The sequence below is a fragment of the Podarcis tiliguerta genome (genome assembly GCF_965153285.1).
Source record: "Podarcis tiliguerta genome assembly, chromosome: 4".
NCBI lineage: Eukaryota > Metazoa > Chordata > Lepidosauria > Squamata > Lacertidae > Podarcis > Podarcis tiliguerta.
Genome location: NC_139537.1, coordinates 63,431,528 through 63,446,182, shown reverse-complemented (window position 1 = coordinate 63,446,182; position 14,655 = coordinate 63,431,528). Strand labels below are relative to the sequence as shown.

General features: G+C 40.1%; 1 protein-coding gene across 1 annotated transcript in view; it reads left to right on the top strand.

Annotated features, from left to right (window-relative positions):
* The window catches only part of REPS2 (RALBP1 associated Eps domain containing 2), a 75,539-nt gene that overhangs the window by 38,851 nt on the left and 22,033 nt on the right, over positions 1-14,655 (top strand). The window contains exons 14-16 of the mRNA XM_083439432.1: positions 1,104-1,240; positions 12,530-12,591; positions 13,610-13,687. Of these exons, the coding sequence (XP_083295558.1) occupies positions 1,104-1,240; positions 12,530-12,591; positions 13,610-13,687 (277 nt within the window). The remainder of the gene's footprint in view (positions 1-1,103; positions 1,241-12,529; positions 12,592-13,609; positions 13,688-14,655) is intronic.

Below are 14,655 nucleotides of genomic sequence, written 5' to 3'. Positions count from 1 at the left end.
GCAGGGGGCGGAGGCCCCCTGCTAGGGGCGGAGCCCGGGCTCCCGACCACAACCACTCCCCTCTCTTTCAGGGAGGAGAGTCTTTGTGATTTTATCTTGTGAACCTCCCTGAGACCTGTGTGTAGGGCGGTATACAAATTTAATAAATAATAAACTCAAACAAAACCCCCAGCTTGTCCCTAACTTTTTTGCTTTGGCCTCCGAGGCCCCGGGCAAGGGTACCCAGTTGCTCCCCCACCCCCTTGCATGGGCCTGTTGTACAAAGGTAAGAGTCACAACAGTTGCTCCTCACTTTTTGCGTCTGGCCCAGCCTAGGATTAAGGCCCCAGAAGTTTGTTCATGAGGGAATGTGGCCCTTAGGTTAAAAACAAAAAAGTCTAGCTCTGCAGCATTCCATGCCTTGGTCTCGCAATGTAATATATACAACTAAGGAGTTTTCCAAAACTACCCATCTCTAAACAGTATTTAGAATGTCAGTTATATGTAAGACTCACTACTATAAAGAATTGCATACACTATATGTGTTGTGTACACCTGCCTGTACCATATTCAAAAGCCTTCAGTATGTAATCCCTGGAATGACCTGTTTCCGATGTTTTATGTACACATTTCCATCCATATATAGGTTTACCATATATTATCCTTAAATAAAGTGCATTTAAGTGTGATTTCTGCTGATGATAGCTAAAGGCGAGGAGCCAAGTCACCAGATAACTATGAGGTGCTTATCCTAGTTCTACCCAAAGAACATCCTGGCACAGTACTATGATTTATGTGTGTTTGTAGGAGGTGTTACAATCCTCATATGGTAGAGAAGTTTCACATGGTAGGTAATTACATCCTTTCCAGTAACACCACAATAATGCTTAATACGAATCAGAATTCTGTCTGTATGACACACACAGTTCACATTAAATATTATTGTGGAGTGGACTCAAGCTGGCTCCACCATGTGGCTGTAAAGCACCGTCTCTAAACATAAAGTCAGGGGGTATGTCATATTTAATGAATACATTCTTCCAGTGTTTGCTTTTTACAACCTTTGCAGTAGGCATAAAAACCCCAGTAGCTTTCCCCTTTTAATCTTGTCTTTTTTACCCAAGATCTTATTCAAGCACATCTATAGAAGATGCGATGAAAAAGGGGGGAGAACCACCAACTCCCCCACCAAGGCCACAGAAATCACATTCCAGAGCATCCTCCTTAGATCTCAATAGGATGTTCCAGCAAAACACACAAGGTAAAGTTTCGCAACCCTTTATTTATGGGCTCTTCTGGTTAATGGTTGTTAATACTGTAATAGGCTTTAAAGGCAACTGTAGTAGTTACATGCCAAACAATTTCCCAGTTATTTGCACAGGCACTTACAGCTGCTTCCCATATGCATCTTCATTTCTTGATGTTGCAACATCAGATGACAATTTGAATATTCAATGGGTCGGCACATATAGAACTTCCTTTTCACTCACTGTCAGTGCGAGTTGAAAGTGCCACTCAGTTGAGTTGCTGGACTTACTCTTCTTCCGGGAGTCATGAGGAAATGTGTCCTGCCCAGCCGTGTCCCAGGGGATCTTCCAAACAACCAAGGCTGTTGTGGGCATAGACAGCAGCAACAGGCAGCCCAAAGTCCAATTCCAGGCAATCAGAGGTTCCAGCAAGGGCTCAGGCAAGAGGCAAGTCGAGGGGCATTCCAAGGTGCAGGTAAGCCAAGGCCAAGATCAGATACAAGACCCAGGGCTGGTAGCAAGATGTTGTTCCAGCAGCAGATCTGCAGCCCCCTAGAAGTTTCTACAGAGAATCCTTCTCATAAGGAAGAGTCCTAAGTCACAGCTTATGAGGAGTCCTCTTCTGCACTCAAGCATTCTACTTGACTGTGCGGGTCTTGGTCTGCCTCTTGAGGTGCCATCATTCCCAGGATTTCAGGGGTGGTTCTGTCTCTGCTTCAGAAGCTGAGCTTCCTTTCTGGGGGGTGGTATGCCTGCCAGTCTCACCCAAAGGCTCTCCTGGTTCTTCCTTGACTGTTGTTGTGAGCCATTCCTGAGCTTCTGTGGGCTCTAAATCACCCTAAGACAGATTCTTCTCAGGTGAGGAGTCATCTGTCGGGGATGGATGTATAAAAGTTTATAAAAGTTATAAACTGCTTGATTGTAAAAACCCTCAAAGCAGTTTACAAAAAATGGGAAATGAAGTCATGTCTTGCATTGGTGAACCAGTGCTTAGCCCTTCATGTATACTGGTTGAACAGTGCATTCCTTTATATAACCTTGCTCTGAAATGTCCAGTGCTTCCAGAGAACTTCTAGTAAACAGACAAGTTTGTCAAATATTCTCCTCCTGGATTATATGCAGCATGCTAGCCAAATATTATGGCCTGACTGGTGTTTGATACACCCCAGGTTTTTGCATATATTTATCAGATAATTGATAGGCTGCAATACTATATATGACAGTTGTGCAATGCCAGATATGGCTTAAGAAAACGCAACTGCATGTTAGCACAGTTTAAAGCTCATGAGTAAGAGGGACTCTTCCTTTGGTTCAAAACTAATAGAATAGTTTTATGTTAAAAATAAAGCAAATTCTGTAGCTTATGGACCAAGTTTAATATATTACTACTTAGCTATTTGCATATTCCTCTTGGAAAACAGCACATGGTAGCTGCTTGGGTTTTTTAAATTAAACATTTTTTTAGATGACTGTCAAACTTCAAGTGAAGCCAAAGCTGCCACTTTAGATGCCTGGCAAAACTGTCATCATTTATGTCTTTAAGCTTGCTCTCACCTCAGCAGTGCCATCATTTTGCAAAGTTGCTGGTGACTTTGTGGTGACTTTGGCTAGGAAAAAAATCTGTGCCTCCATCGTATGGAGATTTTGTCCATTTGTAATCATCTGAGAAACCAATCATACAATTTTTGTTTCGGAGGGGTTCTTTTTCATTGTTTGCTTACTATCCATTGATGGAGATTTATTTATTAAATGTATGTCTCTTCTTATACATACATACGAATATTGCCTAAGGGATAACTCAGCCAGTAGAGCGTGAGACTCTCAATCTCAGGGTTGTGGGTTTGAGCCCCATGTTGAGTGAAAGATTCCTTCATTGCAGGGGGTTGGACTAAATGATCCAAAAGGTTTGATGTGTGTATTTATATGTTTGCATATATAATTTTATAGATGCACACACATCCAACTATCTTTGGTAATAGTGGAGACCGCAGCACTGTGATATGTTTTCATTATGATGCAGTGACCCAAAAAAGCATCTCTCAACAATTCATCATGCTGCCTTCTGTGTCTCTGCTTTGCATACTGAACATTTCGGGTTCCAGGACTTCTTCCACCTGGCCAGCTTTGTACTGCTCCTTCTGCTGCAGACTGTGCAAATGGCTGCTTAATTCCTTAACAGAAGAGCTGGTGTGTGCCAGCAATTTGCCTCATGCTGCATTTCCTATGCTGTGTTCCTTTTAATCATGCTGTGTTTAATAGTCTGATCAGTACATTAAATTAAGAAAGGTGGCAACTCAGACTAGTCTTTCAAGTTTTATATGGCTGGATAAAAACCAACAAAGCCCACCCACAGAACACTTAAGGTATTGCTTAAATTTAAGATACTGGTACAATCTTCTGCCGGCTATGCATGCTTAGTATAATTTAAGTCTTCATCAAACTGTGATGAAGCCACATAAATTAAATGGGTTATGCAAAATATAAGCAGAATCAGAGCATTTAGATCCTATACACATTGCTATGTAGTCTTCTGTCATATAGCTCTGCATTTAGGGTTGTATTATTCAGAAAGCCCACAAATGCATGTGAAATAGGAACTGAGTAGGCATCTGGGGTTTTTCCTTAGCCTTCTATAATTACAGGGAAAAGTCATACAAAGGTTCCACCTGTAAATCATGAATTCCTATTCATGTTAAATGTACTATTCTATTCAAGTTGCTTTATGACAGCAGGCTGTGGATGAAAGGGCACCTTTCCCCCCTGAAAAACTTGTACAAGTCCTGAATAAATGAGTAGAGCCGTATACTCCTGCTTCAGAATCTGGAGCTAGGTAATTAATTTTTAACACAGTCACAAACTATGTATTTGGAGCTGGATGCTTGAAGAAAATAGTAAAGCAGAGCTTTAAACAGTAGAATACAGGAACTTACTTATAGACTGGCATTGATGAAAGAGAAGCAAAATATTTTGCCTTACCAGTTTTTATCCAATCAGAAGGGGTAATTCAAAATTGAAAGGGTACCTCAGTGATAATCTTGGCATACTGGAATTTTAACAAAGATCGTGTCCTTTCAAATTGACCTGATTTAAACAAGTATTAAGGAGTTTGTAATTTCACGTACTAGAAGTGTAGATTAAATAATAAACACGAGAATCCAAGGTTGTTGCAGGAAGTTTCCATGCAGATATTGGGGTTTAATATTCATCTAATAGCCCCTTTCCTAGCAGAGCCCCTGAAGGAGTGACACATTGAATGCTTCTTGGTCCATGGAGGAATATGCTTAAATGTGAGCCACCATTGAAAACAAGACAGGGAAATGCAAGCTTTTTTTAAAAAAAAATACTAATAATTACCATATTTTTCCGTGTATAAGACTAGGTCTTTCCCCTTTAAAAAAGTCAAAAATTAGGGAGCGTCTTATACATCTCCTCCCATTTTCTTAATCTGAGTCCCCCAAAATAGGGGCGTCTTATACATGGGGGCATCTTATAAACAGAAAAATACGGTATGTATTTTACATATCTTAGTACATCAATTATACAATTGCTATCGTTAATCTTACACTCCACACACTTGACTTCCACACACATCCCTCTGTGGGGTCTTATTTAGTCCTTCTTAAGCTGCATCTCCTTAATTGCCACCCATCTTCTGCTTATTTTTAATTGCTGCTCATATATCTAATCCCACTTGGAAGTTTATCTGATTGTTATATTTCTTTAAATATTCCCAAAAGTATTCCCACGCTGCTTTTATATTGGACTCATCCTGATTTGTTATCTTTTCAGTCAACATTGCTAGCTCTGTGTATCCTATTAGCTTATTCTGCCAATCTATTTTTGTCCTTCCACTTTGGGGCATAAATTATTCTCACTGCTGTTATTACATAAAGGAAAAGACTAAGTACTTTCTTGGGTATTTCCCCCTCTACTATACCCAATAAGAACATCTCTGGTTTCTTGGGAAACGAGCCCCTTAACATCTTTTTTAATTCTGAGTATATCATCTCCCAATACTCTTTGGCTTTCTTACAATGTCTCCCTCTACATTTCTGAGCACAATTCAAAGTGTTGGTGCTGACCTTAAAGCCCTAAACAGTCGCGGCCCCCATCGTTCAGCCCGGACATTGAGGTCCAGCGCCGAGGGCCTTCTGGCGGTTCCCTCACTACGAGAAACGAAGTTACAGGGAACCAGGCAGAGGGCCTTCTCAGTAGTGGCACTCGCCCTGTGGAACGCCCTCCCAGCAGATGTTGAGAAATAAACAACTATCTGACGTTTAGAAGAACATCTGAAGGCAGCCCTGTTTAGGGAAGTTTTAAATGACTGATGTTTTAATGTATTTTTAATCTTTTGTTGGGTATAAATAATAAATTATTATTATTATTATTATTATTATTATTATTATTATTATTATTATTATATTTGAACAATGGTAGCTCCAGCAGTTATGCTGGCATTTTCTTAGGGCATTCTAAGGTCACACAGTATCCCAGTCTCACAGTAGCCTCTCCCCAGCTTGGAGTGGTAAGGGAAGCCTCTTATCAGTGCCCCCTGTACCTCCCTGCTGCCAGGGGAGGAAGCCAAGAGATGGAGATTCCTTGGGTCTCTGGCTCTCTCTTTCCTTCTCCAGCAAGCCAGCCTTTATCCTCTCAGGGTTATTGAAGCCCATGAGCTCCAAGAGCTCTTCATTAGGCCTTGGTGATAACAGCAGCTCCCTGTCATGGGCTGTACTGGCTGAGTTGCCCTGTAGAGTTGCATTGGGAACTTCTTAAAGGGGCAGTCATGTCCCTTTAAGGGAATCCCCTGGAGATCTTCACAGCCCCAAATGCAAAAAATAATAATTTTAAAAAACAGACTCAGTTTCTGGGTTGTTGTTGAATATCTATTTTCCACAATCTTGATATGAAGGCCATGGGGTTTAGATTATATTGGCAGGATGTGCTGTGATGTGCTCCCTTCTCTCTGTGTGTAGTGCTGAACTGAATTGTTTCTAAGTGTGTGCATTTATGTAAGATCAAAGGAAGATCTTAACTTGTTTATAGAAATTATGAATCAGTACTTTCTAGCACCAGCTGCAGGTGTGTTGCGCGATTGCTCTTTCCATTTTTGACCCTTCTCCCCCTCCTGTTCTTTATATAAAGCACTTTGGACTTAAGATTATTATATACTGCACTGTGGAATTTTTATTGCTAACTACACTTAGACTACAGAGCCCTGAAGTTACATAAAAATGTAGCAAGCATTTCCAGAAATTTAGCATGCTTCAAGATGTCCACCTACTTCCATGGCACTTCTCATAGAAACAGAAATGTCTGTTATGCTTATTACATCTTTTTTGTGGAACTTAAGCCGCTGGATTACATACCCGTCTTTGATATCCACATGGAAGTGGCCCCAAGCAAGTATAAACAAGCAAGAGTTCTAATACAGTAAAGGTAAAGGTACCCCTGCCCGTACGGGCCAGTCTTGACAGACTCTAGGGTTGTGCGCCCATCTCGCTTAAGAGGCCGGGGGCCAGCGCTGTCCACAGACACTTCCGGGTCACGTGGCCAGCGTGACATCGCTGCATCTGGCGAGTCAGCGCAGCACACGGAACGCCGTTTACCTTCCACTAGTAAGCAGTCCCTATTTATCTACTTGCACCCGAGGGTGCTTTCGAACTGCTAGGTTGGCAGGCGCTGGGACCGAGCAACGGGAGCGCACCCCGCCGTGGGGATTCGAACCGCCGACCTTTCGATTGGCAAGTCCTAGGCGCTGAGGCTTTTACCCACAGCGCCACCCACGTCCCTTCCTCTAATACAGTAGTTTCTCCATAAAACAAAATGTACAATCTGCATTGTTTGGGATGTATTTTCATTTGCATAAAAATTGAAAGCCATAGCCTCTGTTCTGAATATTTTTAGAGTTTGACTTTCAGATTTTATTCAGTTGAGAATGAGTTCAGTTCCTAAATGCATGCACACATGCCATTACTGTCTCTAACAAGCAGAACCCAACAGTGACAAATCTAGCATGCCACTATACTTGCTTGTCTACTGCACATATATTATAATATATAGAAATACATTCACATGCATGTGCATATTTGCTTTCTTTCTCTCTGACTCATACACACACACACACACACACACACTGCTGTCCTGCTTCGGAAGAGATTTTTGCTGATGCTCTGTTCTAAGAACTCTGGATTGTGCCTGGGAATAGTGCTCACATAAGCATACTACTTTCAAACAGGTCAGAGATATTCTGAAACAGCAGGATTTTATGAATATTTCATGAATAGCTTAAGTTAGAATTTTAGGATTAAAAAAAAGCAGGAAACTGGGTCAAACATGCCTGGTCTGAGCATTTTGCTTGCCTAGAATGCTGAATGCCCAGATACAGCATATTTTCCTAAGCTGAACAAGATGTAGCGCATATATATATATATATATATATATATCCTGTTGTGAGAGAAACAGCTTAATGTTCTGAAATGAACTGCATTCTGTACCTTTGGCGGTGCTGAAAAGATACTGCACGTGAAACCCTTGCTTGGAAGAAGCCCCAGTTTATTATTTCCTATTTGCTATTTCTCCTTGGGGATTTACCTGACCCCACAGATGGCAGTGTTAAGGGTCAGGGCATGAACACACAATAAATATTTGCAGTGGCTTTACAGCAAGTTTAATAAAAGGACAGCAAATGAAGACTTTTTGTAATCCTGTTGTGGTCAAAAATGGAGTTTTCAGAAGAAATTGAATTCAAGATATAAAGAAAAACTATGGATTATTGGCAACACATAGTTCAAAGTAACTAGTTTCTCATTTAGGTGCTGCTAAATGCATTTCAGAGCACCTTCACTGAAAGAATGCAGGACTGATTATGAAACCTGTTTTTAGATTGCAACATGATGGATTCATTTGTGATGTTGCTTCACTTTCAGTCTATATATGCACACTGGGAAGATCTGGGGAACTTCCTGACCTATATACCTATATACATTTTATGAACACAGACTTAACACACACTCGTGATTACTCCCATCAGTCCCAGCAACTGTGGGATAATGGCCAGGGATGATGGGAGTTGTAGTTCAGCAACATCTGGAGGACCAAATGTTCCTCTACACATGGGCTTTGTGAATTCCAGCACAGGAATGTCTGTTTTGCAACAAATAATCTTGTGTCACCTAAAGACTAACCCATATCATTATTACTTACATTTCCATGGACTCAAGTCTACTCTGGAAACTCTGTGTAAGAGATATCTGATGTGTGATACATCCTTTGACTTTTTGTCTAGCTGTAAGGATAACATGACATGACTGCAATATATACCCAGGTTGCATATGCTGTAGCCTCCAACTTTTCCAGGACTAGAACCCAGTTTTATTATTTTAATCAAATATTCTGCCACTCCACTCTTTATGCAACCTAGAAGAATTTGGGGATTGGCTATGTCAAGATTGGCAGGGTTTCTATGTTGCTGTTTAAAGAGTTACCTTTCACCTCCAGCTATGTGCACAATATACGCTGGATTTTTTTTCTTAGCACACCCATTTCTTCCCAATCACCAGCCAAATACAGGTATAACCCACAACTATATGTATACCCAGTGTATACCCAATACAATTTTGTTTCTGTGATAAAGTAAGAGGAGACCATAGTGATGCTGCTTCCCCTACTGAGCTCTTCTGACATTCTCCACAGCTCTGATCATTGCGCCCTGTTATGTGATTGGTGGCCACACGTTTTTAAGTGCTTTATGTATGTCCTTAAATTGTTCTTTATTTTTGTTTTTTGTTTTATCACTTTTGTGTTTGCCACCCTGGGCTCCTTTGGGAGAAAGGGTGGGATACAAATTTAATAAACAAATAATTTTCCCAGTTGACAAATTAAATACAAGGGTGCTACAAAGAGAAGGCTGATCACGCCTGTTTTCCCATGGTGTCTGTAATGAATATCTGATGCATATAAGACCCTTTCATACAATACATACATGAAGAAGGTTCACATGATGATTAGGGCCACACACTTCTGTCCTGGCAACATGCACCTGGGCTAGGCCTGTGCAGATATCTGGCAGATATGCTCTGGAGAGGAGTCCCTGTGTGGGGACTGCTGTCCTGTACCCTGCATTATTATTTATTGTATTTATCCTCCACTTTCTGCAGAAAATATCTCAAAGCAACTGACAATTGTAAAATATACACAATACAAAATAAAAGGCAACATCAAAAGATAAAACAAGTATTAATAAAAGTACTAATCTGTGGAATCCTCAGTATGCATGAGGAGGAACATACACACAACCTTTTGAAAGAAATAAACATCACCACCGACATCAGGCTGGCAGTGAAATTTAAATGGCTTTCCTTAGTGGCTGTCAGTTCCACCTGCGTGTAGAGAAGGGTGGGAATAAGGTTTTCCAGCAGAGAAGGGTGGTGATGTGTAAGAAAATGGTTTTATCGGTGGGGAATTGGTATCAGGAGTAATTGGATAATAGTGTGAAGAATTATCGGGAAGGCTTTCCTATAGAGGAAAGATTAAAATGTGAAAACAGTCATTCCCAAATATGTACAACCCTTGCAACTCTGGGGGGGGAGGAACTATTTAGTAGGGGGTCTAAGCATGCACTTTAAGGGATACAAGAAACACAGAAGTGAAATTCAGGGGCAAATCTACTTTCTTGCATAGCCATCAGTTTAATTTAAAAATCTTATACAAGAAACCCTGAATTAGGGCAGTCACATTTGATACTTTCACTGGGATAAGTAAGCAAGTTATTTACTATTAAGAAGCTATCCACCCAATTGCTAATTGCATGGTTATGTCGGTCTCTCAAGCTGGAAATGCTACAAAAATGCCTCTTTTCATATGAAAAGCAATCCAAACTTTGTAGCACAAAGTTCCAAATGTTGAAATCTAAACCCCACTGACCATTCCCTAAGAATCAGCGACTGAGTTTATTTTAACTGGAGACGTCTAAGGTTGCCTCGTAGTGCACTTGGAAAATTCTAAGTTGTATCTAGGTTGATGTTCTGCAGAAACAAGTTAAATGTTTTATGTACAGTGGTACCTCTAGTTACAAATTGAATTCGTTCTGGAGGTCTGTTCTTAACCTGAAACTGTTCTTAACTAGAGGTGTGCTTTCGCTAATGGGGCCTCTTGCTGCTGCTGCGCTGCCAGCACACGATTTCCGTTCTCATCCTGGGGCAAAGTTCTTAACTCAAGGTAACTCTTACAAGTTAGGGGAGTTTGTAACCTGAAGCGTTTGTAACCTGAGACATTTGTAACTGGAGGTGCCACTGTACTTAAAACTGGCCGATGGGATACCCTTGAGCTTGAACAAGTATTGAGTTTGCCTGGCAGTTCATCTGCACCTTCATGATACACCTTTAGGTGCCACGTGAAAATCTTCCTCTTCAACCAGGCCTTTTTGGTTGACTAACATCTTACATACTTTTAATTGTGTTTGTGGGAGGAGGGGGGGGTTATTGGCTTGTTTTGTTTTTATTATGCATTTTGTGTTTTTATCTTGTATTTTTATGCTGTGAACTGCCTTGAGATCTACAAACAAAGGGTGGTATATGAAATGAATGAATGAATGAATGATGCCATTCTGAAGTCTCTTTCAGAACTGAGTAACCTTTTGTGTTTGTTATTTCAACATTTAAAATTCTAGCATTTGCTGTTGCAATATTTAAATTCTAGTGTTTGTTGTTTCAACATTTAAAATTCTAGTATTAAGGTAATGTCATGGGAATGCTAAACAGAAAAATGATTCCTATATATACATTAATTGAAGCCTGTGTGCAGGCTATTCATAGGTATCAAGCTGTGAGAAAAGGATGTTGGACTGGATGGGCATTTGGCCTGATCCAGCTGGACTGTTCTTTTCCGTAACCTTAAGCAGAGAACACATTTCTCGCCATAACCTTTGGTTTGAACATTCATATGATTTTTCACTCCAAAAACATGAGCGGCCTTAAACACACATGTGGAAAAGTGAGATATAAATATTTTAGATAAATTAAAATAAAAACTGGCTAAATGGGGAGGGGGAAATATCATTAACATAATACATGTTTTTTCTTACATTTGATGACTGCAGTTTGACTTTTTTTCATCCTACAGATGTGTTTGTGGGTTTTATGGTTAACGTTACCTGAATTCTAATAGCTCACTACCTTGGTGTTTGGGTTTCAGCATGTCACCAGACATTAACAGACTTCAATATTCTCATTTATTCCTTTTCTTTGTTTGTTACACATACCCTTGGCCAGCATTCACTATTTTCCTATAAATCTTAAAATGCATAAGTCTCTATTATTCCCATATGCTTTATAAATATTCCTGCCCAAATAAGTTTAAAAATGAGAACATGGTTAAGATTTGGTATACTTAAAAAAATGCATGTGCAATAAGATACATAGCTTAGGATACATTTATCTATGTAGCATTCTCGTGGTGTGACTTTAGTGCTAGAATTTTAAATGTCCAAATAACAAACACAAAAGAGGTTGCTAAGTATCTTTTCAAATTGTGTTTGCTAAAAAGGATCAGCAGTTATAAGGGGTTGCTAGAAGGTTAACTATCAAGAGATTCTTCAGTCGTGCTTCATGTGTACGTATAATCTATGTGTCATTATAATTGCTTCACAAAGCCTCGTCTTCTCTGCAGTTCTGGCCTCTAAAGGTTTATGGATTTAACTGAAGCCAGATTGGGAAGTATAATAGATGGTCCCATCATGGGTGTTAGCATCTCAGATTTCTGGCTCAGAGTAGAAGACTGAATTATATTATGTTACCATAAAGCCCTAAACTGACTTGTTTGGTCTCTTCCCTCTTCAGCTCCTGCCAAAAATATTTAAAAGCTACAACTAGCTCATCCAAGTGCCAGAACATCTAATTCCATGCACAGATGTTTTCTGTACAACTCCACTTTTTCACATCATCGCATTTTATTTTGAATGCTCTCTAATGTCCATGTTAGAATATTGCTTCACTTTTTAAAGGCAAGAGTGTTTGTGACAAAGAACAGAAAACTCAAGGGGAGTTTAACTCTCATGTACCGAGCTCTGTATCTTTCACTGAAATTTGTTAATTGCATCGGCATTGACGGTATTTGTCATGTTTATTCTGAATAGAGATGTCTCTGTGAGGTCATAGAAGATAGTGGTGATAGGTTCACTTGAAGTGTGTTTTCTTAAATTGACCTGAGTTTTTAGAAAATCAAATAGTGCTAATAGATTTGTTTAGTTCTAGCTTGCGTTCATTCATTTGTTTATCTCCTTCTGTTTTGTGTTTTCGTTTCTGCAGTTCGGGCGGGTTGGCTACCACCGCCACCACCTGCTCTACCTCCTCGGCCTTTTGTAACACAGGTACGTATAAAACTTCAGCATGAGAATATTGGGTTTAGTGTTGTCTTTAAAAGGAGCAGTGGCCATTGGCAGAGTCTCCAGAAAGGCAAAGAGCAATGTTTCCTGGCACAGGTCTCAATTTGGGCCTTGGGACCATTTCCCCCAAACCATCCCGCCTGCTGCACACTGACATCATACATGACGCCAGGTGTGAGGCAGGTAGAGACACAGCTGCCAGTGAATAACCAGGAGCCTTAAAGTACATCCCCAACTATGCATTGGCATGAGAGGCTTACAGTCAGTGTTGGAGCTAGCTTGTTGGGAAGCAGGGCATAGGAAACGACAGTGGCCTTTGAGTCGCCACCCAAGTAGGTGGCAACTCGGAACCTGCTTTCTTCAGGAATTAGCTGTGCAGCCAGAGAATTCAGTCATACAGCCTATTCCTCCAGAAAGCAGGCTTGGAGTTATCCCCTGTCAAATGATAGATGATAATATCAGGCCTGTTGGATCACCTGCACAACCAAGTAGTAGTTCAGCTGATCCCTGCAGAAAGCAGGCATGGCATCACAGCAGGCTTCAGAGTAGCTTCTTGGCTTACTTGACCCGGATTTTGTTTTGTAGTGTGGATGGAGTTTGGGATTTAGATCAACTCAGTGATAAACTTGTGCAGGTTCTTTTGAATGTGATATAATGTAGTACAAGTTGTTCACTTTGCGGAGTAGATTTTTGATCTGCAAGTTCTAGTTCTCTAGTTTTATCATTTTAGCTCCGTTTTCTGCCTTAAAACTGCATTCAGAATTCCATCACTCACAAGTGAGGTGACCATGATGCTTAAGGATATGTTGTATTTTTGCCTGTTTTTATAAGTTGTGGCAAATTGGATTCATTCTAGTGTTTTACTTTTTTTATTGTGTCATAAACCACCCTGGGATCATATGATGTAGAGTTGGCTAGATTTTCTCTAATTAATTAATATTATTCTGGACATTCTTGCCACCTAATATATGCCACCAAACTAAAAGTTTGTCCTGTGCTGCAGGTTTCTCATCCTGGCACAAATGCTGAAACAAATGCTCAACTCAAATCAAGCTACATAGACTTCAGGCTTCAAGAACAGGTACACCTTTAAATTGTAAGCGTAGAATTGATTTGGGTACGGATTGGGCTAACAACGGTAAGATTCCTCCTTTAAAAAAATATAAGCACTGCTGCCTGTTAAACACTTATTCCCTATACACTTGCAGTTTGGGAGAGATTAACATTCTGTATCAAATAATTCAATCTTTTTTTACAAAAAAAATTACATACACAATCTTGGTATTTTGGCTGTGGTTAAGCACCATTCCTTTCTCTCACCTTATATGTCTTGCAATAAAAACCTGCCTTAAAGTGGTCAAAATATTATAAATACTAGTTGGAGATTGTAATTCAACTTTGCTGTTGCTCAAGTAGATCAACTGGAGTTGTTAGAAGCATATGGGTTACATTACTTAATGGGGCCCTTGGCTGAAAAGAACATACATAACTAGAAGTGAAAGAGATTTGTTTTCAGAGGCGTGGGGTGATGGAAAAGATTCAAAGAGAAGCAGAATCTTGGCATTATGTAATTTTATGTGGTTGGGGTATGTGTATGTGTGTAACTAGTTTTCTAGACCAGTGCAAAATAAATAAATATTTTCCTTCCAATCACTTGGTTACAGAGAATTACCACACTCTTTTTATATGAATGCAGTAGTTGAGCAGCATTTTCTTTCAAAGACTCCAAATTTAGATTAGGTGGCTGAGAGAAATGTGGGTTATGCTAGAGATTTGGGCCACCATCCTGTGTGGCAGCTTTCCTGCTATCAAAGGGTTCTGTTGGCATCCTCCATGCCCACATGCTTCTTGGGCAGCCGATTGCTCACACAAATAGAACAGTTGAATGAGCAATTATTTGCACATATCAGGGCCAATCTGTAATGGATGAATCAGCTGCTACCAATTTTACAAGCGTCCTTATTTGCATTTTATTAATGCGTTAACTCATGCAACCATATAGGCATGATATTTGAGATCTTTAATCTGATGCTTGTTGCACAGCATGGG